The 26,568-nt window shown below is 36.7% G+C and overlaps 2 protein-coding genes across 38 annotated transcripts in view; one reads left to right on the forward strand and one right to left on the reverse strand.

The window, feature by feature from the left end:
- Positions 1-1,604: 1,604 nt before the first annotated feature.
- amph (amphiphysin) overlaps positions 1,605-26,568 on the reverse strand; it is a 45,777-nt gene continuing 20,813 nt past the window's right edge. Inside the window, exons 5-26 of one of the 37 annotated variants that reach the window (XM_068223376.1) lie at positions 24,025-24,120; positions 23,768-23,875; positions 23,579-23,664; positions 17,467-17,542; positions 15,316-15,398; positions 13,614-13,752; positions 13,291-13,413; positions 13,075-13,176; positions 12,938-12,961; positions 12,760-12,786; positions 12,213-12,389; positions 10,360-10,392; positions 9,616-9,657; positions 9,084-9,248; positions 8,628-8,681; positions 8,236-8,283; positions 7,931-7,984; positions 7,654-7,695; positions 5,228-5,458; positions 4,434-4,604; positions 2,926-3,027; positions 1,605-2,848 (exon numbers count right to left, since the gene is read on the reverse strand). In XM_068223376.1, coding sequence (XP_068079477.1) covers positions 2,744-2,848; positions 2,926-3,027; positions 4,434-4,604; positions 5,228-5,458; positions 7,654-7,695; positions 7,931-7,984; positions 8,236-8,283; positions 8,628-8,681; positions 9,084-9,248; positions 9,616-9,657; positions 10,360-10,392; positions 12,213-12,389; positions 12,760-12,786; positions 12,938-12,961; positions 13,075-13,176; positions 13,291-13,413; positions 13,614-13,752; positions 15,316-15,398; positions 17,467-17,542; positions 23,579-23,664; positions 23,768-23,875; positions 24,025-24,120 — 2,088 coding nt within the window. In that variant the 3' untranslated portion in view covers positions 1,605-2,743. Of the gene's footprint in view, positions 2,849-2,925; positions 3,028-4,433; positions 4,605-5,227; positions 5,459-7,653; positions 7,696-7,930; positions 7,985-8,235; positions 8,284-8,627; positions 8,682-9,083; positions 9,249-9,615; positions 9,658-10,359; positions 10,393-10,682; positions 12,390-12,759; positions 12,787-12,937; positions 12,962-13,074; positions 13,177-13,290; positions 13,414-13,613; positions 13,753-15,315; positions 15,399-17,466; positions 17,543-20,902; positions 21,104-23,578; positions 23,665-23,767; positions 23,876-24,024; positions 24,121-26,568 lie in introns of those variants that run through there. The other 36 variants (XM_009298602.4, XM_073913830.1, XM_073913859.1 and 33 more) reach the window with 36 other exon arrangements.
- otulinb (OTU deubiquitinase with linear linkage specificity b) overlaps positions 4,443-26,568 on the forward strand; it is a 58,771-nt gene continuing 36,645 nt past the window's right edge. The window contains exon 1 of the mRNA XM_073909818.1: positions 4,443-4,662. The gene's annotated coding sequence lies outside the window, so the exon portion shown is untranslated. The remainder of the gene's footprint in view (positions 4,663-26,568) is intronic.

A 26,568-nucleotide genomic window follows, 5' to 3' on the forward strand; every position in this document is an offset into this window, starting at 1 on the left:
CATATTATGTGAATGATGTCAGTGTTTAATGTTTTTTTTTTAATTATTCTTTCATTCACTTTCTTTTCAGCTTAATCCTTTTATTAACAAGGGGTTGCCACAGTGGAATGAACCACCAACTTATCCAGAACATTTTTTACACAGGGAATGCCCTTCCCCACACTGCCCTTCCCCATACATCCCAAAACACCCATACACTCTTGCATTCACACACATAAACTGTAGCCAGTTTAATTTATTCAATTCACCTATACCGCATGTCTTTGGACTGTGGGGGAAACCAAAGCACCTGGAGGAAATGTGAACTTGAGGAGAACATGCAAACTCCACACATAAATGCAAACTGACCCAGCTGGGACTCAAGGCGATTATGCTACCCACTGCTTCACCATGACACCCGTCATTTTAATTATTTAATCTTTAATAGCGAAGTTCATATCACTGTTTAGGAAAACAAAAGAGCTGAAATAAAAAAACACAAAGGTGAAACTAATATACACTGTAAAAAGAGTCTTCCTGCTTTAATCTTTTTAGTTTAATCAAATGAACTTTTCGGGGACACGGTGGTTAGCAGCACTGTCACCTCACAGCAAGAAGGTTGCTGGTTCTGAAATTTCTGTGTGGAGTTTGCATGTTGTCCCCTAGTTGGTGTGGATTTTCCCCTCCATCCAAAGACATGTGGCCCCTGTTGAATAAAGGGACGAAGCTGAAGGAAAATGAATGAACTTTTCTAGTCATCTCACCTTATATCAATTAAACTGACTTTTTTACTGATTTTTGTAACAGCATAGGCCAGTACTAACTATATGGACATGATTCAGTATCTATACTGTATTTGAACACATTCAGAGTCCAGATTCCTTTTGAGCAGTGTCTGATACAACAATAAACAATACATTTAAAAAAAGCAAGTGTATACTCTTTTTCAGTTAAGTTATTTAATAAAAGGCTTTCTACAATAAATGAAAAATGCTAAAATGTGGTTTTTAGGTTCTCGCTAAATATGTATTATTTATTGGACTATACTAGTACTTAATATATTTAGACAGTATACACATTTCAAATGCAATAAACAATTTGCAAACAATTTATAATAAGGTGTCAGGTGATGTTTTAGCTTTATCAGTCATAATGTTAGATAACAAAAAAGCAGTTGTTCAAGTAAAAACAGTGCAGATAAACTGACTTAAACAGCTAAAAGCAACTACACACATAGCTAATGCAGCAGTTTACTTATAAAAGACAAATGAACAAGACAAATGTCTCCCCCTTGTGTTTAATGGATGTCATCACAAACTAAATTACAAAGAGCACAGTACTATCTGGATGCATTGCTGCCTTGATGAAGCAAGCTGAGACTGCATATCTCAGCAATACATTGTCAGACTCAATGCAACTGACGTCGCTGTGAGGGGTTAGGGTTAGGTGTGGGGTTAGGCGAGCGCATTAAAAAGCATTGGATGCAGCTCAGATTGCAACTTGCACTATCAACAGATCTCATAACGCTCTACTCTGACCAGGGATTATAAACTAAGTGAAGTTTGATTTGTGGAACTATTCCCAGTATGTAAACACTGTTTTAATTTGTGAAGATGAACCAGAAGTCGTATGAACTATTCTTTATTCACTTTACAGTTAAAGTAGCACAGATATGTACATCACAGAAATGTTCTACAGTGAGGCTAACAATACGAACACAGGAGTGATGCTGTTTTTTTGTCTTTTTTTTTTGTCTCAGAACCAAACAATGAAGACAATGATAACTCTATCAACCAGTTACATATATTGCATATTTTTTAGATTTCCCGCCCCGAACTTTCCCACTAGTCATTGGCTGAAAAAATATAAAGTTGAATAAATACAATTTCTCCAAAACATAAAACATCATTCATAAATTAACATTTCCACGTCCATTCAAGAATAGGTTCTGCATTTATGTCATTGTGAATATATTACACATAATTATAGGGAGCTACATGTTGTGTTTTGCAAAGCTATATTAGCCTGGTGCAATAATTCAGATTTCTTCTCACAACATTTCTCATGCTGTAAACGCAACACATATCCATATTCACCAAGAGGACTTTGATTAATTTGGCATAAACACTGAAACTCTCGGCCATAAACTATATGTCAATATCAAATATATGCCAAATACCACCACCATAGCCGCGCACGGCCAGCCGTGAAACTACAGAGAACACTAACAATGATGCAATGTCACATTTATATCCGAAATATCTCAAAGAAAACACCTAAGTTTTTTTTTTTTTGTGTAACACTTAGAATGGTTAAATAGATCATATCACTACAAATTCTGATAAAATTCGCTGCAGAGCAACAAAGTCAGTACAATACACTTGGTGCAGAGAGGAGAAGGTTTAGTCTTCAGGGGGAAACGCTCACTTTAGTTCTTCTTTAAACAGACAGGGATTACATGTGGAGGTCACCAGAATTCCAACAAAGCACACATCAATTCGTTGCTGCTCACAGGTAAACGAAAAAAAGGATTTAATCTTGGTTTCGCGAGAAAAGGTTGACCATACTATCACGTCATGCTTGGTTATTTTCTTTATGCGCTGAGTAGGTATTTGTGTCTCCACTTGTTTCCATTGTTATTTCCTCTAGTGGTCTGAGCCTAGTCTGATTGACAGCTGTCATCAGTACATCAGACATCAAGCTGTGTGGCTCTGTCTGCAAATGTCCAGATCCACACGGCCTTCTTGCAACACGCTGAGGTCATTTACTCCAGACGCTGTGTGAAGTTTTCAGGAAACAGTCCTTTCTTGGCCGAGGCGCCGCGCTGCTGCCAGTCACTCTCTCTGATGCCAGTGAGCCAACCGGCATCCTGAGGAAAGAGTGAAATGAACATCAAAAACACAGATGTCCTGCTGATAAAAGAGAATGAAATGAGGGATATCATACCTGATCTTCAGCTAGCTCTGTTGGTACTACCAAAACTATGTCTCCTTTCTTCAGCTCCAGTTCATCTGGGTTCGCCGCTTCAAAATCATGCATTGTTTCAACCTACAAGACAGCATAACAAGAAACATAAAAGCTCTGTTTGTTTTTCTCTATTACAGATAATTTTAAGAGATTTATTGTGATTAGTGTGCTGACGATATTGGGAAAGCATTAAGCTTAAAACAAGTAGACTTTTAATTTCAGTCAGCCAGCTCCAGGGCTTCTGGTTAATTGTCATCGCATAAAAAAATTGTTGCGTTTACTATCTGGTTTCATTAAAAAACAGTGATCATCATTGCCTGGCTGAGATCAGCTATAAAGTGGCCATCAGACCAAACAAGAAGCACTGCATTAAATGATATTTTTCCCATGCCATGTCTTGAAAATATGGAAGTTAATTTTTCCCTAGTATTTTGAATGGAATTTCTGTGCTAGTCTGCTGCTAATGACAGCGCCTGCGCTTTTACGCTTTAACAACCAAATGTATGCTTAAGTCTATTTAACTGCTTGTATTTGAGTTACATTACAACATCCATGCTTTAAAAGGAAACTTATGAAATAAAAATAGTCTCATAAAGCTTTCACTGGGTTCATTACTGGCTGAAAAACACATTAGACAGTACCAACCAGTTACAATTAAAAAGTATGTATGTCGGTATATATTTGTATAGATAAAGAAATATAACATAAAATAAACATTTAAATTAATTTAAACAAAGTCGGTGTGTGTGTTTGTATTTGACTAGTCTTCTCTGATCATCTGTGGATGTGTGGAATACTTGATTCTGATTCGTCAACAGCGCCATCTAGCGGTCACGTGTTTCCTATGACTACTAGATACACGTTGAACTAAAATGCGATTTAAATGCAGCTGGCACAATTTATATTGCTTCAAAATGTGTTCGTCTTGTTGCTAGTTCTAATGTTCTGTCAAATTGAGGTAACAACCTTTTGTTTAAGGTAAGATAACCAGTTTATGCACTTTTTAGACTAACGTTACACTTTCAGGCAAGGGTTTTTTCATAAATGTTAGCCATGTTTTTTTTTTTTTTCTTAACACTGATTTCCAGCCCATTTTTACAGTAGGCTACAGTATATTCTTTTAGAATAGCCATGTAATGTTCACGCAGTTGCTCATTATTGCAAAATAAACGTGTATAATCTCTAACTGCAATAATGTTTTGTAAAAGTGACAATCACCTTATGTTGAAGGTGAGATAACTATTTTGGAAACTTTCTGAACAACTTTACCTTTCAGACAAGGCTTTCTCATAAAGTTAGCCATGTATTTTTTTATTATGTAATGCAATAAGCTGGAAGGACATCCGCTGCGTAAAACATGCTGGATAAGTTGCCGGTTCATTCCGCTGTGACGACCCCAGATTAATAAAGAAACTAAGCTGAAATAAAATGAATTAATGGATGATGTAATGCAATGTAATGTAATGTAACGTTGTCTTTATTTTCACCTTGAAAAGGAATCTAGGAGGCATTCCAGAGCTGTCTTTGGTTGTCTGGCAATCTGCGATCATGCCATTGTCACCGGTCGCAATTGGAGATGTAATATCACCATCACGGTCATCATCACCCTCATTACTAGAGGCAGGCTCAATAACAACAGAAGGGATAGGCATTTTCTCCTGAGGTGAGGCAAACAAACAGCATCACACAACTTGCAACTCAAGCAACACCTTCAAGGTAAGATTTAAAAATACATTTTTGACCAATAATAACTTAACAGTTGACACTATTTCATAATACATGTTAAACAAATTATACATACAAACGTAATACATACTAAAAATAATGTAATAAACAAAAACAACATAACAAAGGTTACATTTTAAAGGTGCCATGTTAGGATGATGCATTTAAAGTAAAATATTTGCCCAGCATTCATTATTTGTGAATTTAACATATTGGTTGACTTTAGTTAATGCAGTGTGAACAAAGTACAGTTGTATTTATATTAGCTAACATAAAACAATTAGTAAATGCTGTGAAATAGATTATTCGTGCTAGTTTAATGTGTTAAATTAGGCTGACAAATGAGCCCTTTTTTGTAAAGTGATAACAAAAACAACCAAAAAAAAAATTCACATACAGTATCAAGTTACAAAATAAAAAACCAAGCAAAACAGATTTGTTGTAAAGCATTTTGTTTACAATTCTAAGTATCAGTGTGCCTTATGATTACATAAAGAAACCGGGTTCTTGTCAATGGCCTGCATACCAAAGTGCAGAATCACAAGAGAATATCTACCTCCTCATTCCCATTGTTTGCAGCACCCTCCTTACTGGTTTCATCCCCTGGCTGGGGCTCAACATTATCAGGAGCATCTCCTGGTTTGGGCTCAATATTATCAGGAACTTCTCCTGGTTGGGTCTCAACCTTATCAGGTTCATCTGTTGGCTTGGGCTCAACATTATCTGGTTCATCTCCTGGTCTGGCTTCTAATGAACTGGTCTCTTCCTCTGGTTTGGCATCTATAGTCTAGGAGAGGTGGCCAGGAGTGAGAGCCAGTGTTTGAACACTCAACACAAGCCACTCATGGATGGATCGGTGCAGGGTACCACGGAGGGGAGCACTCAAGAGTGTCACAATGAGGGGTGCAGGGAGCAGTTTCAATTCACGTGTTAAAACCGTCCCTCATGTGGAATGGCAAGTCAGTTCTCAAAAACAAACTGACTTGAGTTTCACCAAGAGTCAAGTACTTTGGTTGAGGGAAATGTTTAATGAAGGATCAGGGGTCATGATTCATAGTGGTTGCCTTGTGGGTGAAGTAGCATGAGTGAACATTCCTCAGATCATAGTGACTACTATATGATCCCAATAAACATGTGAAGAAAGCTCTGTTTAACTTAAAGAATAGATTCAAATTTTGCAATAAATGATTTTGCATCAAGAATGACGCTCGCTTAGTCACTAATAAAGCATACAAAGAGAGAATGTAAAATCACCGCCCATTATGGTGATGTAAGAATGGAGTCACCATGGAAACCAAAAACGGTGATTAGATGGGTAATAATAGTCATCAGTTAAGTCACTATTTAAAGTTCAGTAAGCAGGGGAATTGTAACATCATGTCTGTTTAATCGGCTTTAGAGTGTGCAACCTTTATGTGGTTCAAAACAAATTGAACAGAAAACACCAGGGAACAAAACATAAAATGAAAACTAAACAATAAAGGTGCGATCAGTAATTGCAGAAACAGTGGCAGCATCAGAAAAACAAAGCTTTGTGTTGGAGATTTTTTTTATTTTGTCAGGGCTGGATGGTGTTTGTTATTGTGCTGACAATAACCGTTTTCAAGGTATACCATGGTTTGGAAAACTCAAGGTTTTATAACCGTCAAAATTTTCTGCAATACCGTTCCTAAGGTATGTGTAAGTTTTTTTTATTTACTGTTTTTATTGTTGTTTTTTAGGATAATAGTATCTCCAGCAGAAAAGATGTCATTTTAAATTGTAAAAAAAATCTGTTTTTGAAACAAATGAAGACTGCAAAATTCAATAATTCATTTAGCCAGACATGTTTACTGCTACAAAATATTTTAAATGTTTCTCAAAATAAAATATATTGTGTTCAAAAGGTAAAAAAGCTTTTTGTTTTTTACCCAGACATTTAAAAATGATATATTTTGAAGCAGTAATTACAATACCGTGAGACTGTGATATTTTTATCCAAGGTTATCATACTGTCAGAATCTTATACCAGCCCATGCCTAGTGCTGCCAGATGATGCACCTACTGATTGTACCCTCAATAACGTTAAATAATACATATACACAAAAAGATGAGTTAGAGGTTTTGATTAATGTCACAGTGCTTATTAGAAGTCTCCATCCATCAACATATATGGTTAAAAAAGCAACAACAAATAATAACAAACAAAACATAAACTAGTATGGCTACCATCCTGTTCCAGTGCAACAGTTTGCCAACCACACCAAGTTTCATATAAAGCCAGATGGTAATTTTAAAATGTATAAAATAATTAGGTTACAGTGTATTTTCAATGCAAATTAATAAAGAACTTGATTTGCTATTCAAATTTGACAATTTCAGAGACTGAATAAATAAAATAGTTAATGTCCCCAGGAAATCAAAACTAGCCATGTGATTTTGTTAGCTCACATTACCAGTTTTGTCATGAACAATTCATCTGTGCATGCCATTTAAGACAAACAAAATGTTTGCCCTTGTAATCTTTATTTGAAATCTGGAAATTCACTTTCTGTTTGTTTTCAGTTAAACGATCAGATCACCTGATTTTGAGGTAATGGGCGTGGCTAACACTGCTCCAACTGTCAGTTTTGACAATAAACAGGAATAATTAGCAGGAGGAGTTTGTTCGGTCCTAATAACTCTTCTAAATCGCCTTTCTCGATCTTTCTGAGTGAAATGCCTACTTTACTACATTCATTTAGCCTGCTGTAGAAAAAAACAAGCCACGCCCACTGTTTTCCTCATTTAAAATTCAGTTTTTCTAGGAACTGCATCACAATACAAAAAGAATAACGATCGCAGTTTCCGGTTCAAGGGGACTTTTAAATGCAATTACATATGGCTTCATAAGACAAAACAAAAATACATTAAATATTTTGACAGCAACATTAAAATTACTGCATGAAACAAAAACATAACATTAAAAAAAGTGATTTGATCTATTAAGACTTAAACAATTACCGGAGTCTCTTCAATGGGAGACTCTTTATCTTCAACAGAAGCCTATGCAAAAAGAAATGTAGTAGTCAGCATCATTACACACTCATATATTCAAATTGACAATGACACATGCTAAATGAATGAGTGTCTGGATTCTCTTCATAACCGTTACTACTCTTCCATATCAGAGCCTGGATGAACATCTGAATGAAGCTTTATTATACATGTTTAGCTGCAGAAATGTGGTAACAATACCCATTTCATGATTATTATGCAATGATTATAGAAGTGAAATTACCAGAGCCGCCTCTGTAGGTGACTCCTTTTCTGTTTCTTGGACTGGAACAGAGTCCTACATGCAAATAAAAATCATTCAAGCTATCTGCAATTCCTGTAACATGTATATACTTCCAAATAACACCACCTGTTCGCCTATAATATCTTGCATCTCATACATAATTCATTTTCACACGTTGCTAAAGCCAAATGGCTGTTTCTACAGAAAATTTGCTAGATACAGTACGAAAGCAAGCACATATGCGACAGTGCTGCATATGACTTGAGTTTCTCCTATGCCATTCATTAGACATAAGTTATAGTTACCGGGGATTCTTCACTGAGTTGCTCCTTTTCTATGTCCTCAACTGGGAGCTAAAGAATGGTTGAGACTTTTTCATCAACAATACAATTCTCAGGCTCAACCTAATTCTTTGTAAAAACTATTGATGTACTACTAACTACTCATGTAAATGCAGTGTATTTTTAAAGATCCACTGTGTTTATGACAACATAATTAAGCCAATGTGAAATAAAAAAACTAATACTGAAAATAAAACAGGAGAAAAACACAAAGTATGCTATTTTAACAAAATAAAAGACATTCAGAATTACAAAAGAGCTTAATATAGACAATCTCCCTTTTCAAACTAAATATGTTTGATGGCCACCATGCTGGCACAGTTTTAATTCCAAATTTAGTGGTTTAAGGCACATACCTCAGCCTGCTCAGCTGCTTCAGGCTCAGCAGACACTGGAGACTCCACAGTGCTCTTTATAAACAACAGTACACAAATATGATCAGTGGCTATTGTTCATTTCTGATCGGTTTGGTGTGAGTGAAATGTGTAGGCAAAAACGTAATGATCGTATAACATTATGTCAACAATGGCAATAACATGATGGATGATGAGGATGATGATGATGAAGAAGAAGATAACGATGAAGATGCTTAAAATACTGACAATGTGATGAAAAGCATCAACAAGCCAATGCAAATAAAGATGATGATGACCGTGATGATGATGATGATGAGGATGATGTGATGAAAATAATAACAGTAATGATAAAAAACATTGATGAACATAACAAAAATGATGACAATGGTGCTGATGATGGAGGAGGTGGTGACAATGTTTTTGATGATGGTTAGATTTTTACGCTTCGTCACTCACAGTGGGCGTTTCAGCGGGAGGGCTTGAAGCTGTTATCTCCTCAGGTTGTGTGTCTGTTGGAGGAGTGGTGACAGGACCCTCTCCACCCTCAGGTTCTGAGGCTGGAGATGCTTCACCTTCTCCTTCAGCTACATCACCCTCTGGGGCCTCAGCCTCGGCTTCAGGCTTTATGTACATTTACAAGGACACAATCAGAAGACTGCCAAATGATACCCTTACCTCTGGACTAGTGTCTAATCCACTAAGTTTAAAACCACATTCACTTTCAGATTAGACCCAGCAGTTATCTAACATTTGAAACAAGCAATGACATATGAGTATATGTTGTACAATCACAATTTGAGGCACAACAATCATTGGAGACATGATAAAATGCATTTGAAAATATTTCCCAACAAAACAGAACAGATTGCGCACAACAAAATTATATTACGAGAAACATCTATACATCATACCCACTGACAGCAACTAATTATGAGGAGTTATTTCAGGGATGGTGCAAAGCATTAACAGTTAAAATAAATCCACTCACCATCTTATCAAAGTCAGCCATAAATGTTGGGACTGTTGCATCCTAAAAATAACAGAGAATAAAAGGATAGAAATAAGCACATTACTCACATGAAATCAGAAATATAACCAGCTAAGTTAGACAGGGTTGTTTTGTTCTAAAATCGTTTTTGTGAGAAATATTTTATCAGATCTTTCAAGGAAAAGGAATTAGTAGGGGTCATCACAGCATTAAAAATAAAAACAACAGTAGACTTATTAAAGCAGAACCACTGTTATTTTTACCACACGATTCTGCGTATTCATTGAAAAAATGGTAAAAAGAAAAACTGTGATAAAATATGGTAACATCAGAAATAAGTTAGAAATATCCTGTATTTCTATATTTATACATATTTCTTAAAATGGACCAACTACTTGGGGGGGTGATTTTTGTTTAGATCCAGTATTATTTTATCTTTTGCTTTAAGATATTTTTTAAATAAACTAAGAGATATAATGACAATGACTGGTGATAAAACCACCCATTTTGATTTTACAGACTCTACATCAAGCAAATGTATTTAAAAAAAAAAGATTAAATACATTAAAAGAAATTTAAAAAATCCACAAATATTACAGCATCTCTAAAAACTAAAAGCTTCGCTAAAATTCTACTATTTTAGCCTAGCACAGTCACTTAGGCCACATTGACAGTGATTCATATTTTCATTATGACTTCTCTTCTAATCTACTGCAAAGAGCACCATTCTAACCTCTCATTTACCTTAGGAAATCCATTAAAAGTCTTGTTGGAAACCTAAACCGAATTAAATAAGCAATTAGTATTTAAACCCTTAAAGACATGTATTTTAATTGCACAGACTAAGTCGGAAAACTAAGTTGTACTTAATTAGCAGAATTAACAAACAAAGCAAGCAAAGGAGAGAGAGGAGAACAGGTCTTGGGGCTGTGGACAGTGGGAAGGGTTCCTGGGTCCGAAGGGTTTTGTAGCAGGAAAGTGGTACTTCATCTGCAGGCAGGAAAAGAGGGAAGTATTCTCGCTGTAGTCTACTCTATACTAAGCTAACAGTGGCAGGAATCAGGTACCTCTTCCAGTTCGGTATCTATTTCTTGGTATAACTTTCCGTATCTTCGATTTGCGACTTCATCTTCAGACAGGTCTGAGTTTTCTGGCTCTTTGTGAATAACCCGGTCCTCTGCAACAGTACTTTTTGGATTAGAGCTGCCTTGTGGCCCAGGGAAGGAGGCAATGGGCTCTTGAGGTGGAACAGCCTCACCTGGCCAGCCTGCTGTGAAGTTTCCTTGGCCATCAGAAGAGAAGAAGCCACTGCTATCGCTCACCTCCTGCCAGGAGCCTTTACTGGAGCTCTCGGAATCTGCAGCTGGTGGAGGAAAGGCTGCCCACTGAGCAAACCCATTGCCTTGTCCAGTGTTGTCATCAAACACACCAGAGTCTTTTTCATCACCACCAGTCTCCTTTGTCCCAGTGGAGTCAAAACCCTTTGCCCACTCCTGGACATTCTCGTTGTTAAATGGATCCCTGCCACTTTCATTGTCAAAAGGATTAGATGTGATCTCATTAGCAAATGGGTCTTGATCACCCTCAGTAGCAAAAGGGTCTGATGTGAATCCAGCTGCAAAGGGGTCTGTTGACCACTGTCCTTCGCCTTCTGGCTGGCTCTCAGCAAACGGATCAGTATCAAACCCAGTTTTCACATTCTCTGTTGGTAACTCTTCTGTACCGAAAAGTTCACTGCCACTTGTAGCAAAAGGATCACTCCCAGAAAAGCCACTTGGATCTTGATCTGAGGTGGCAAATGGATCATTACCAGTGCCGAATGGGTCATCCCCTGATGTGGCAAAAGGATCATCTCCTGTACCAAATGGATCATTACTTTCGGTGCCAAAAGGGTCTAAACTCAGAGCAGATTCAATAATGTTTTGAGGCATATCTGCTCCTGTTTCAGCTGGGTCTGCAAGCAGCTCGCCTGGGCTTTTTTCAAACTCTGAGCCACATGGCGCTGCTTCAGGCTGATCCCAGTTGGCTGCAAATGCATCACCGCCAAATCCAGAGTCAGCGGGGGTAATCTGCTCGGGGACACCGACACCATCAGCTCTTCCCCAGTCTGCAAAGCCCACTTGGGCCACAGAACTTTGTTCTGGTGCCACAACAGCATTCTCATTCTCAGTAGATTCAAGCTCATCATCTGCACTGACCCACCCACCATTTTGTCCTGGAACATCACCCCATTCTTCAGCAGTCTCGTACTCTGACCCGGATCCATCTAGATCAACCTGGCTAGATAGGCCCCATCTGGAACTATCTGCCCCTGCACCCTCCATGGGATCCTGAATTTCCTGACCAAACTCATTGGTGAAAATGATTCCAGGCATTGCTTGTAAGCCTACTGTCTCCTCTGCCCCTCCCTCCTCTGACACGAAACCTGTCTTTTCTTCTGCCCATTCCACTTGATTTGTTGCCCAGTCTGTCTGCCCTTCCTCTACACCCTCCTGCCCCTGTCCTGGATGCTGTTGTTCGGCCTCGCCACCCCCCACAGCACAGGGATCACAGTCTGGGTTTGGCTCAGGATAATTTTCCGTATCCCAGGCTCTAACCTCATCTGTGGCCGTCTCTCCTTGAGGCTGTGGTGTTGAATCTGTAGGCCAACCATCAGCAGGTGGCCAGCCCTGCCCATCCGCTGCAGGTTGAGTATTTGCAGATTCATCTGTAACCGTAGTGGCAGAAGAGCCAAAGTCAGCTGCCCAGTTGGCAGTGAAGCCAGCATCTGTAGCCTGATGAGGAAAGAAAGGTAAAACCTGTTTACTATTCAAACAAGTTTTCTCAACAAGATGGGGGCCAACAGGGAGTGGGGGTCATGAGACAGAAGGGGTAAAACAGAAAACAGATTTGTCACAGAAACAAAAATGAAAAAACTAATATTTTGATTTGAGGAACAGAGTACAAGAACATGTGCTAACTGAGATGCTGTCACACGGATGACATGTCAGACAGATTTAATTGGCAACAGTAATGAATAAATTAACATTTATGAGGTAATCTGCCATTTTCCAAAGTCTTGAAAGCTGGGGTTAATTCTGCCATGAACTTTAATTACATTTCCACTTCATTCATACTGAGACACTTTCATCAGTCATTACTTACGGGCTGTGCAGGTTGTGCAGCATCTCCCTAGAAATGAAATCAGAGTTATTTGATGTCAGCTTGACTGGAGTAATTCAAGGTCTGTCATGAGAATAACCATCACATTTCATGCCAGTGCAAAATTATTATTTCAAAAATAATTTCAAATTCTGGCCACTTCTTTTGATATCAGACTCACCGTCCAAAGATCCCAAGGTAGTGTCTGTGTAAAAAAAACATAATTTAAACAAAAACTTTTCTTATTTACTGACTGATTAATACTCCATGTTAATTAAAAATAGAGAAATTATAGATAAACAAGGTGGTCAGAAGGACCTGAGATACTGGTGATTGGGTCTGCCCAATAGGTGTACTGGTATCAGGCTTGAATGGATCAAAATCCAGGTCCAGAAGAGATTCTCCGGGCCTCTCGTTTGGCTTAAGTAAGAACATAAAATGGATCCAATTTTTAATTTTAGTAAAATTCCTGATAAGGGCATTGGGTTATAAGTTTTTGGAAATAGCAGAGGACTCCAGCCAATGTTCACTCACCTGTGGTGATGTAACACTGATCTCTGGGAATCCTCCATCGAACAGATCGATTATCTGCTCTTGTTGAAGCTCCCTGGTTGGAGTAACTTTTGGAGGAGGTGGTTTTGGAGGTCCCATCTTCAGCTGATATGAAGAGATACCATAAGCAGCATTGGACCTCACAATTCAAAACCTTATCTGTAGCCTATCTTATAAGTCTTATTTGTACTGCACATCATGAATATACTGCAAATTTAAAGTATTTATTTATTAATTCAGCCTGATTGTTGCAGGAAACCTGGACAATCACGAGGGCTGTGTGTTTTGGAATTGTTAGGTTCTACCTGTGAAGGTGATTTGGGTCGAGGTGGGCCAGGAGATGTGGGCCTCAGTGTGTGGTTAGGACTGGCTGCTGGGCTGCTGTCTGGACTCTCATCGTCAGGCGGGGAGGGAGTCCTGGCTAATCGTAGGGGCCCAGAGTCGCTGTCAAAACAATAAAACTGCAACTATTAAAAAACACAACTGTATCTTGGATCCTGTATTGTTGCCTTTTTCATTCACATACAATCAGAATTCTTAATAGAGATTTTTATGGAGAACAACCTGTTCAGCCTTTGCTATATAACTTGTTAAAGAACTGGTCTCACTTTGCTGCAGTTTGTCAAAGTACTTATAAATGGATTTATCACAATCAGCTTATTAGCTACTTTATCATTTTATTTTCATTATGATGCAATTCAGGAAAATTGGACAGTGTAGAACATTCAAAGCTTTGAAATCCCAATAAGCAATAGTTGAATACAGTAACAAAACAGCTGCCCACTAAAGGCTTTTGACACCACCAATCACCAACAAGATCTACAAAACTAAACACAATCATCATCTTCTCAAGCACAGTGCTGTTCAGCTATGGGGTCTTCTGCAGTACAAATCAACTTTGTACAGGTTATTTACTAACTCAAATGTGTTCTTTCACTAAATTGGTTATCTTATATTAAACTTTTTAACACATAAGAGAAAGTAAAACTTTAATGCCTACGCAATAGTCTAAATGCTATTCCACTTACCGTTTCTCTCTGTATCAGGAAGAACACAAACAGAGCCCATACAAATGTTTAATTGTAAGCATTTGAAGGCACAATTATGGAAACACTTTTTTTCTTTTTATTTAATAAGGTTGTAACATATTAAACAAAATAAGATTCTTCAATCTATGGCCCAATGACAATTCTATTTTTGTACCCCTACCCCATCCCCTTCCTCTTGGCCCTTGAAACAGAGTGCGAAGTGGAAGGGCTTTAAAATTTACTCCTAAGAAATGGGACAGCACTACAACGCCTACATACGTCATAATATGTCATACTTCATGAGATTGACGATTTCAACTGCTGTAGTTATTCCAGTTGCTTTCTTTTTGGTATTTATCTTTAGGAAATCACTGAAGGCATATATCATGTTGTTATAATGATAAAATGTGGCAATAAGATCGTAACTGTACTGTGTTTTTACACAGTGGCCATATCCATCTATGTAAACACACGAAAACAACATTAACATTATAGCAGACACTGTAAAAAGCTTATTCTCAGCCACTAAACTTTTCTGACAGGGGTTTCGAGTGTCATCGAGTGACAGAATGTTGTGAGACTACTGTAGAGGAGTTATTATTAGGTATTATAGATTATAATAATTTTCCGTTTTTTATTTTAGCGTTTGTTTTTTTTAATGCATGATGGTAATACACGAACGCCCTTATGAATGTATTAAAAATATGCTTGTTTGTTGTTTAATTCGTAATAATGAGTGGTCCTGAAAAATCTTTGTTTTAAGGGGTTTCTAGTCCTTCCCCTTAGCCCTTCAAGCAAAAGAAAATTGTGAAACCCCTACCCCTTCACGTAAACATGCAAAATGAGGGGTAAAGGGAAGGGCTAAGAGGTAAAATTGGGATTGGGCCTACAGTATATCTACTACAGAGAACCAACAGTTCTACTATAATATACAGTACACTGTACTTTCTGGGGATGGAGGTTAATGGGGGTTTCTTACCTGGGTGCTCCTTGAATCGTGAACATTTTGTCTGAGTGTTGTTCAGCGAGCTTATTCATTACTTCATACAGCTTATGACAGAGCTAGATCCAAAACATAGAGAAAAAAGAGATTTAGGTATTGTAGTGCTATTGCTCATGGGCCCTTTTCACATTTACAGGTTTCTAGCAATCATAGTTGGCTAAACTTAGAGCACAGTTCACACACAGAGTACAACAAATCATTTTTTTTTACAATCCTTATTTCTGAATAATAAAAGAAACACTTCACGATGGCATTATAAAGACATTTAGAAAAAGGAAACGAATTGTGTGAGATAGTAAAGAAATGTCTTGGTCATAGACACTGCGATAGAAACACTTCACAGGTAATTAATTTTTTTGTAAATTGATGCAAAGATGAAAAAATACATAATGTAAATACATATAAATGTACAAAGGTTTTTGATTTTTAGATCTAAATATTAACATTGTTCAAGGATTTAAGATTCTGATGACCATTAAAAATGTCAACCTAATGAACCTAAACATTATCATGTGATTGGTAATAAAAAGTATGTAAATCAAAATATTTTTTAAATTTCTAATTCATAATCACATCATAAACAATTAATGCTCAAATGATTTCAATGTGTTTTGAATGTAGAATGAAGGGAAACAAATAGTTCATACTCATACAAAAATATTAATTATAAAAGAAAAGCATGTCACTGCAGAGATGCATTGACCTTAGTGCTGGTCACGCTTGCACAAACAGAGCAGATCTTTGCAGTAGCTTCAGTGCCGAGCTGTACTGTATGCCCCTTCTGGCAATATAAGTCTTTAACAATGCACTGATGTCCACTGACGGCCACATGCTGTGTCTAATAATAAACACAATATACCATGTAGAGTTCACTGTTGAAACAGTTCAACCTTCAGCGTGGACTCAGAATGACGAGTAAACTGTTAAATGATAAATGGAAAGTGTGGATCTAAAAGAAAACACGAGCATTCACTTGTCTCTCTAACAGTAGAATTAATGCATTTCAAAACACTGAATGTGATCTCATTTCAGAAAATGAAAGTTTTTTTTAATCTCACACTGAACATCTGCTAAAATACATGTGCATATTTACTGCATGGATCACGAATATCTGTATTCCACCTACATTAATCTAAAGGGTGAGACACTTCACAGAGCAGCTATATGTTTAATTTACACATTCGGGTTGTGATCTGATTTTCAAAATATGCTCTGCTTTGTTACAGAGTTAAAAAGCCTCTTCAATATCCCTCAATGACTTATCAGTGTCTCTTCAGCGATTTTTAAAATACAAATACACAAAGATATCTATCTTTCATGAGTTTTAGCTGTGGCACAACGGACAGCTTGAGTCGAAAATGAGATCAAGAAAAGGCATGAGAAATTTTCTTTGACTGTCTGCCAGGATCAGAAAAAAAGCTCTTAAACTGACTCCATAAATACGTGAATTTTATCATAAACCATCTTTGAAAAAAACAGCAGCCTGTGACAGCTCTAATAAAGCCCTCATGCAGCAGGAACTGTAGTGAGGATGTCAATCCCGGGTTACTCATGCGACTAGAAAGAACTATGACTCACAAAGAAAAACATTGTCTTTGTATTTCTTGAGCACCCAGTTTTTTTATTGTTTGTGACAGAAACATCATGTTTAACAGATTCTATACCTTTATGCAGCAACATTTCTATCTGTAACTATAGTCATTGTCAGATTATGTGATGTGAACCTCTAAATTTTTGTTATTTCATGGACAAAAACATTTGAGACTACATCTTTCTGACCAATCATTGTGCATCTTTAAAGAGATGCATTAAGTTGTTGAGAAATTGGAGCTAGCAACTAAAAGAAAAGTTTTTTTTACATATGTATAATTCCACCTTTAGCAGCACCAATACCACCATTTGTCTTTTAATTTGGCATGTTTGAAAGCCATGTTTAAAAGAGAATGAATAAATGTAATAAAACATCACAAATGCTATAAGTTAGTAAGCCAATTGTCATGTCGATTAAATGATTAATTCTTGCATCCCAGTGTAGTTTATAAATCACCATGGGACATCATGGGAATGTGGCAAATCAGGCTTATATTTTACAATTTGACCTTAGCATTAGAAATTAAACCAACTTACAAAAGAGATCTCCCTGTGGAATCGGGCTTCCAGGCTGGAGACGTTCTTGAAGGTGCTCACATAAAACCCCACCCGACTGCAAAGAGGAAAGGAGAGGAATAATGATTAGGCTTCAGCATCCAACAAGTGCGCAATGTGTTGAACAAGCATCTGGAGAATCTAAAAAAATGTTTTTCTCTTTAAAAAAGATCTTAGAGAATTTTTAAGTAAATGAGTAATCACTGGGTTAACATGCTTATTTGCATATTTGTAATGCCAGTGCCATTGATTGGACAATTACAGTATGTGACCTGTTCACATAAATAACAATGTATATCCTCATAATATATATTGCCTATATTATAAACTGCTACCTTTCTTAACTGACTTATCATGTTATAAAGGTTGTAACAAAAAAGCCTCTTCTTAATACCAACTGACATATTTTCAGTGGAGCAGTGGGTAAAACATAGTGCTAACCACACTTATAAAATTGAAAGTGTAAAATGTTCTTAAGCCAGGGGCTAAAAGCAGGGTTTAAAAAGAAAAAACCCAAGGTTTAGATTGTGAAAATGTTTCTTATGAAAATCTGTGAGAAAAAAAAAACAGGAAAGCACATGTAAAGGAAAATGTAATGCACTAACACAAACTTGTCTGAACCCTAAATAGATTGTTCACCCAAAATGAAAATTCTGTGATGATTTACCCACCATTCATTTGGTCGAAACCTATTTTGGTTTCTTCCTTCTATTGGAGACAAAAGACATTAAGTGAGTAAATGATAGCAGAATTTTAGGGGTGAACTATCTCTTTAAACATCATTTTCTCAGCATTACATTAAAGGGGGAGTTCAGTCAAAAACTGAGAATTCTGTCATCATTTACTCACTCTTCACTTGTAAGAAACCTGTTTGAGCTTCCTTCTTCTGTTAAACACAAAAGCGTGTAGTCAATGGTGACCGATTTCTGTCTTTCTTTAAAATACAGTTATTAGTCCCCCTGAATTATTAGCCCCCCTGTTTATTGTCCCCCCTATTTCTGTTATACGGAGAGATTTTTTCAACACATTTCTAAAACATAACAGTTTTAACAACTCTTTTCAAATAACTGGTTTATTTTATCTTTGCCATGATGACAGTACATAATATTTGACTAGATATTTTTCAATACACTTCTAAACAGCTCAAAGGAACATTTAAAGGCTTAACTAAGTTAATTAGGTTAACTAGGCAGGTTAGGGTAATTAGGCAATTCTTTGTATATGGAGGTTTATTTTGTAGACTAGCGTAAAAAAATAGCTTAAAGGGGCTAATAATTTTCACCTGAAAATGTTTATTTAAATAATTAAAAACTTTTTATTCTTCCAGAAATAAAACAAATCAGTCTTTTTCCAGAAGAAAAAATATTATCAGACATACTGTGAAAATATCCTTGCTCTGTTAAACATCATTTAAGAAATAATTAAAAGTAAAACAAAAATCAAAGGGGGGCTAATAATTCTGACTTCAACTGTACTAATGTTTAGTACAAAAAAGAAACCTTTAAAACTATTTGAGCACTTATGAAAAGTTTTGAAACCACTTAAGGGTGAGTAAATGGGGAATAAATCATCATTTTGGGCTGAACTATTCATTTAAAGACATTGTAATCCTTAATAAACCACCACATTAAAATTCAAACATGTAAGTCACCACTCAAAGTTACACTTGAAAAGAACCCTGAAATTCTAAATAATATATAGTGACGTCTGCGACAGTTATAAATGTATCTCAGCCCCATTTCTCTCTGGCCTGTACTGAAATGAGCGTGGCTGCAGGGCTGGTGCAGAGAGGAAGCTGCCGATTGGATGGATTATATAACCAGACTGTTGCTCCAGTGAGCAGACAGACCCTCTCAGCTCAAAACAACACACTGCTTACCACAGCATATTCACCACAACCTAAACACACATTACTACATACAATCACAATCAATCAACACTCAGAATATCAATAAAGTTAGCTAAAGGTATAGTTCCCCCAAAAATGATATTTATTATAATAATTAATATATTAATATATATATATATATATATATATATATATATATATATATATATATATATATATATATATATTATAATAAGTAATATATATTTTTGAAACATTAACATAATATTTAATTCACTTTCATTTATGTATTTAAAATCACTTTTATCTGTTGCACCTCTTTATGGTTCTTTACGACAAAAGAAAATGTGCTTTAAATGAACTGATGACTAATTCTAGACACTTGCATTCTGATCATTTTGAAAAAAGGATTATTCCTGTTGTGTAAACAGCTATTTATGGTGGGTTATTACATTTATCGCAGCAGTCCTGCTGTTATCCACACAAATGTTGTACATTTCCAACACATTACAGCTGTATTTACACTCCATGGATCAAGTGACTCGATTCAGATTTTTTTTCTCTTATGTGGCACAGATCGGATTTAGCTCATGTACGTTTGGAAAAAAATTTAAATTTACTTAAATCAGATTTAGGCCTTGTTCATATGTGGAAATTTATCTGATATGAATCAGTGTCTACAGTGTAAGCAGGTAGATCAGATTTTCACCTGTCAATGCGAGTCAAACATTAAAAACTAGCGAATGACGTCATCTCTGACCCTTTCATTTCAAAACAGACTACTTCACAAACCTTAAATCTCGTACTTGAGGACTAAAAAATTTACAGGACTTTTATATTTACATGTAGCACAAGTATTTAAGCATGTTAACGAGAGAGAGAGGAAGAGTGCACGCAACGTCCACCACGTAAGCATTAAAACTATTATGACTATTAAAACTGTCATACATCACGTGCATAAATTAAGCCATGGGCATTACATTAAGATGCCTACTAGTTTAAAAATGGCTAGATTAAAAGAACTTTTCTGTAGTAAACTATAGTTAAACAACTATAAGAATATAAACCAAAAGAATAAAAAAAATGTACTCCCTGTGAACACATTGAAATCAGGAATGGAGAAAAAAGCCATCTTTTATTATCGTCTGTCAGTCAGCGCCAGCTCTTTTTTTTCACTGGTCATTGTGCCTTTGCCGTGTGCTGTGTTAATGCAGACAATTGGAAATGAGTTCCTTTTAAAAGATGATGTAAGCCGGTCAGCAAAAACATTGGATACTGTCACAAAATCGGAATTGACCATCAAGATCTGCAGTGTAGATGCAGCTTACATCGAAAATGCACAAAAGGACACATTCCTTTCAGCCCACACAGTTTACAAACGCAGAGAAATCCAGATTAGCTAAAGTCGGACAATCTCTTGCTATAGTTGCTATAGTGCACAAAAAACAAAAAACGTTCAATCACATGATGTTACATTTGATAAATGTGCCCTATTTTCTTTTTTACTTGGCTTTTAACTTGCAGTATATTATGTTCCATTATTAAAATATAGAGAAATCAGCACCTTACCTCTTCTACAACACATAACAGCAGAAACGACATGGCATGAGAGTGTTCACAGCTAGCATGCTGTGCAACTAATGGATAAATCGGGAACACTGCATGTACATGTACATTGCAGAAAGGCCTTTGGTCAAATGAGATCAATATTATCGGACAGAGCCTTGTATTGTGAGGCCACCAGGCTTTAAATATAACTGACACCTCTCTGAGAGTACAATAATTATGCTGGGCATGATACAGCAGAGCTTTGGTTATATAAGAGATTGATGTTGTATTATTGTGCTAGACTTGCATATAATGTTTTATATGAAGGGTTCAAAACATATGAAAACAAAGGTACAACTAGCATCAGAAATTAGAATGAGAAAACCTTAAGCTCTCTTTGAGAATGTTTACCTGACAATGATGTACAAAAAAAAAAAAAAGATTTGCCTTTAAAAAAAACAAATGCATATAGATGACAACAGTTGCATCCTAAATTATACACTTATAGACTATATTCTTATGCAATTCAGCCATGTAGTGTGACTTAAGTGTCATCCTAAAAAAACATACAATTTCTCCCATTCAATAATTTTCCTTCAGTTTAGTCTCTATTTCGGAGGTCACCACAGCAGAATGAACTGGCCACTATTCCAGCATATGTTTTACACAGCGGATGCCTTTACAGCTGCAACCCAGCACTGGAAAACACCCATACACTCTCACATTCACACACTCACTCATACACTACAGCAAATCTAGTTTATTCAATTCACTTATAGCATATGTGTTTGGACTGTGAGGGAAACCGGAGCACCTGGAGGAAACCCACAACACAGGGAGAACATGCAAACTCCACACAGAATCGCCTCCTGGCCCAGCTGGGACTTGAACCAGTGACCTTCTTACTTTGAGGCAACAGTGCAAACCACTGAGCCACTGTGCTGCCCCATACAATTCCTCACTAACCATAAATTCAAAATGTTTCTTATGATGTTTAACTGTTTACAATTTGTGTTTGGACAACATGAAAGAATTTATGAACAAATTACTTTTTACAAATTTAACTGGATTGAACATAAAACAATTAAGTTGTCGCTAAAAAACTCAATAATTGAGTTTGTTTCATCTAATTTTAAATAAGTAGTTTGGTCTAACAGCAAACGTCATTTTTAAGTGTTTAATGCATTGGTCTCAAACTGGATTCCTGGAGGGCCGCAGCTCTGCTATGTTTTACTCCAACCATAATCAAACACAGCTGAACCAACTAATCAAGTTGTTCAAGACTACTTTACACTATTAAGCAGGTATAAGTTGGAGGTGGTTGGAGATAAACTATGCAGAGCTGCGGCCCTCAACGAGTTGAGTTTGAGACCATTGGCTTAATCCGTCTTGCAGTTTGAACTAAAGCAAGGACAACAGATTCCTTGTACCTTGTGTGTGCTTGCAGTGTTGCCATGTCCACTTATTATAAGCATATTTGGGCTTGTTGTTTAGGCTTGTGTTTTGAAATGTGCATTTTTATTCAATGTTTGATGTAATTTCAACCTAAACATGAAGAGAAGGCAGGGCATAGTGTAGTCCCTTCCCTTTTTTAAAAACAGCCATTAGCGTTTAGCTTTTCCCACAGCTCTGCCAGTGAGAGTGGTTGATCACAATCGCATCAAATGTGAGGTGTCTGAATTACTTCACAAACTGAATCCAAACATTCCTGATCAATGCATAAAATGTAATGAAGAGATATGAACTCTATATCATTGTTTTTGGAAGTGTCTTTTGGTTGAACATTTTTGGGAGCATTAAAGCAGGATATACCAAAATGTCCAAACCTGTGTATTATATATATTTTTTTCTATTACAAGCACTTTTGCTAGTTCAGATAAAAAAAACTGTTAACTTCCTGTTTATTATATGCAAAACTTACAATAGCTCGGTTTTGGAAAAATACAGAAAGCTTGCATTTTGGACAATGGTTGTGGGAATTGTCTTGTTGTTTGGCTTAAGAAAAATTAACTTATATAGTCAAGAGAAAACCTGAAAAGTTTTTCAAAATTTGGGATCCCTTTGTAGGTTTCCTGAAGGAAACTGACACAAATCTTTTCTCTGTATAACCTGCTATTGATATATCGTTGTTGTAATATGATGTGCCTTTATCTTGTATGTGTAAGTACATGCATTTACTTATATGTTTATATATTTTTAATATTATTTTTATTTATTATTTGCATTTTCTCTATTTTTATTGTTTTATTTTTAATGATGATTATTATTATTTTGTATGTTTGGTTTTGATTTTTGTTGTACAGGTTAAAAGCTACTAAAATCCATAAAGATAGTGTTTAAAGCAAAAGCGTCTTGAAGTAGACAAGGCATGCCAGATACTAGAGATGACAAACTAGAAGCTTTACATGTTTATATCAATTTTATATCTTTTAAGAGCAAATTTCGTCACTGTTTTGGTTCTTGCTAGCTTATAGATATTCTAAAAACGAACAAAACTAATAGTAAAATCTAAAACATTTTATTTTAGTTTCATGGGCCCTTTAATGTCACTATTCCATTAATCCACACTTCCAAGTGTAGAAGTTGATGAAATATTGAAGAGTGACCAAGGTTATTGAGACGGGGATACTAGCCACCCTCTAGAAACGCCCCTGTGTTTAACCTTAAATTGCAATAACCGGTCTTAAAATGTCTCACCTATCCCAAAGTGTGGGCAGCTCATCCTGCAGGCCAACATTGAGATCATCAAAAACCCTCTGGGCCTTTTTCAAGTCCTCTTCAGCCTACATGCACACAGATATGACACAGGTTCAATCAAAGATAGCAGTTAAAAAAGTAGTACACAACTACACATAGTGTTCAGGACAAGCAAAAAGACTCAATTACTTTTGCAATCCTCTTCTCATTCCTCATGGTTGAAGTCTGAAGAGTCTCAAGATGGTGCCGCGCACTGTCATAGTCAATTAACTTCCTGCTTCTCTTCGCCACACGCACCTGGAGGGGGAAAAACACTTGTGGTTACGATGGTTATGCTTCAGCTCAATGGACTTATTCACAGCACTGGCACATGCTTCAGCCTAAATGCTTTAGCTCATGAAAATATGAATATATTATTTAAAATGAATTCACGAGTGGAACGACACCTTGAGATCTGGGAACTGAGTCAGATATGTTTCCAGCGTGTTGATGGTAGAGTCCACCAGTTTCTGATGGAAGTCCTCCCACAGAGCGTCACAGTTCTGCAAACGAGACGGGACAGACATCAGCCGGATTAACACACCTCATTGTGAGTGCTTTAACACACAATCTACTTCACAAGGCTTTATGGAGAGACACTGCACGCAAAACACTGTTGTTTCATGCACCTGTCAGTTTCTAAATTTGGAGATTTTCATAAAGATGCTTTTCAGTTTAAAGAAAACATCCAACATACACTTTTAAAGGCATCATTTTCCCCAAAATAAAAATTTACTATTTGCTTACCCTTAATTGGTTCCAAACCTTTGAGTTTCTTTATGCTGTTGAACACAGAAGAAGATACTTTGAAGAAAGCTGAAAACATGTAATCATTGACTTCCATAGTAGGAAAAATAAATGCAGGTTACAGGTTTCCAGCTTTCTTCACAATATCTTTAGATTTCAACAGAAGAAAGAAACTAGTAAAGGTTTGAAATAAGTAAACATACACACTTACCAGCCACTTTATTATGTACACCTTATTAGTACCAGGTCTGACCCCCTTTTGCCTTCACAACTGCCTTAATCCTTAGTGGCATAAATTTAACAAGCTACTGGAATATTCCTCAGAGATTTTGGTCCATATTAACATGATAGCATCACGCAGTTGCTGCAGATTTGTCAGCTGCACATCCATGATGTAAATCTCCACCACATCCCAAAGGTGCTCTATTGGATTGAGATCTGGAGACTGTGGAGGCCATTTGAGTACGGTGAACTCATTGTTATGTTCAAGAAACCACTCTAAGGTGATTCACGCTTTATGACGTGGCGCATTATCCTGCTGTTGGTAGCCATCAGAAGATCATAAAGGGATGAACATGGTTAACAACATTACTCAGGTATGCTGTGGCGTTGACACAATGATCAGTTACTGCTAATGGGCCCAAAGTGTGCCAAAAAATTTCTCCCACACCATTACACCACCACCACCGGCCTGGACCGTTGATACAAGACAGGACTTACTGTTGCCTTACTATAAGCCCAGACCAGTCTGACAATTCTCCTCTGACCTCTGGCATGAACAAGACATTTGCACACACAGAACTGCCACTCACTAGATAATTTCTTTGTTTCTGACCATTCTCTGTAAACCCTAGAGATGGTTGTGCGTGAAAATCCCAGTAGATTTCTGAAATACAAAGACCAGCCCGTCTGCCACCAACAACCATGCCACTTTCAAAGTCACTTAAATCACCTTTCTTTTCCATTCTGATGCTCTGTTTGAACTGCAGCAGATTGTCTTGACCATGTCTTCATGCCTAAATGCATTGAGTTGCTGCCATGTAATTGACTGATCAGAAACTTGCGTTAACAACAAGTTGGACCTGTTGTACCTAATAAAGTGGCCAGTAAGTGCACATTTTATTCCACAAAAATATTTACATTTCTTTTTTTAAAATAAGTGTTTTACAAAGAAATACTCAAAACATGCACAAAAAAGCAAAAGAGAAGAATTTTGAACGTGACTTCAAATAATGTTTAGCTTTTTTTTTCATTTTCAGAAATGTCGATATTTCATTAAATAGTACCTCATTTGCATAGTTAAATATAACATTTTAGAACAGTTGTGATACATAAAATGTTTGTGACTCTTAAATCAATCAACTGGGCAAGTATAAAGGTGACTATTAATATTTAAACCCTATTCACCCACAGTGTCTTGGCTTAAATGTTATTCTGCGGCTCCTGCAACATTAACAGATGAGTTTAGGTGTTGGATTTATGATTCACCAGTAGGGAAATTAAAATCTAATTATGCCCTTACTCATTTACAGAGGATGCGAATCAGACTCAGGAAGCTGAAATCATCGCTCTGCCCCCTCGGTGAGGTGCGAGTAAACAAAAACGAGCGTCCTTGGGTAAATTAAATTGAAACCCTCTGAGGACAGTGTTGAGTCACAGCCTCACTCTCATACTACAAATGACATATGCCATTATCCACTATTAATAACTCACTCCCTCAAACCACATCATCTGTGTTTACAGATGGGAGGTTTGATTTATTTTTTTTTTCTTGTTTACTGAAATCATCAGTTTGACAGATGAACTTACGATCACTGTCAAGATAAAAGCTGTCCATATGTAACATTCTCTTCTGTTAAAAAGGTGTTATTAAATGTTAAACAGCTTTATATACACACACACATACAGATTTTCCAACACATTTTTAAACATTTTTAAAAAATAGTTTAAAGATCTAATTTCTTTAATATCTAACAACTCTTTTCATCTGTCTTTGCCCTGATAATTGTTAATAATATTATTGCCTCAGCCATATCACCCTGCAGCCGAAGACTGATTACTCACTGAAGCTAAGCAGGGCTGACCCTGGTCAGTACCTGAATGGGAGACCACATTGGAAAACTTGGTTGTTGTTGGAAGTGGTTTTAGTGAGGCCAGTAGGGGGCACTCAACCTGTGATCTGTATAAGCCCTAATACCCCAGTT

This window comes from Danio rerio, chromosome 2, assembly GCF_049306965.1.
Source record: "Danio rerio strain Tuebingen ecotype United States chromosome 2, GRCz12tu, whole genome shotgun sequence".
Classification (NCBI taxonomy): Eukaryota; Metazoa; Chordata; class Actinopteri; order Cypriniformes; family Danionidae; genus Danio; species Danio rerio.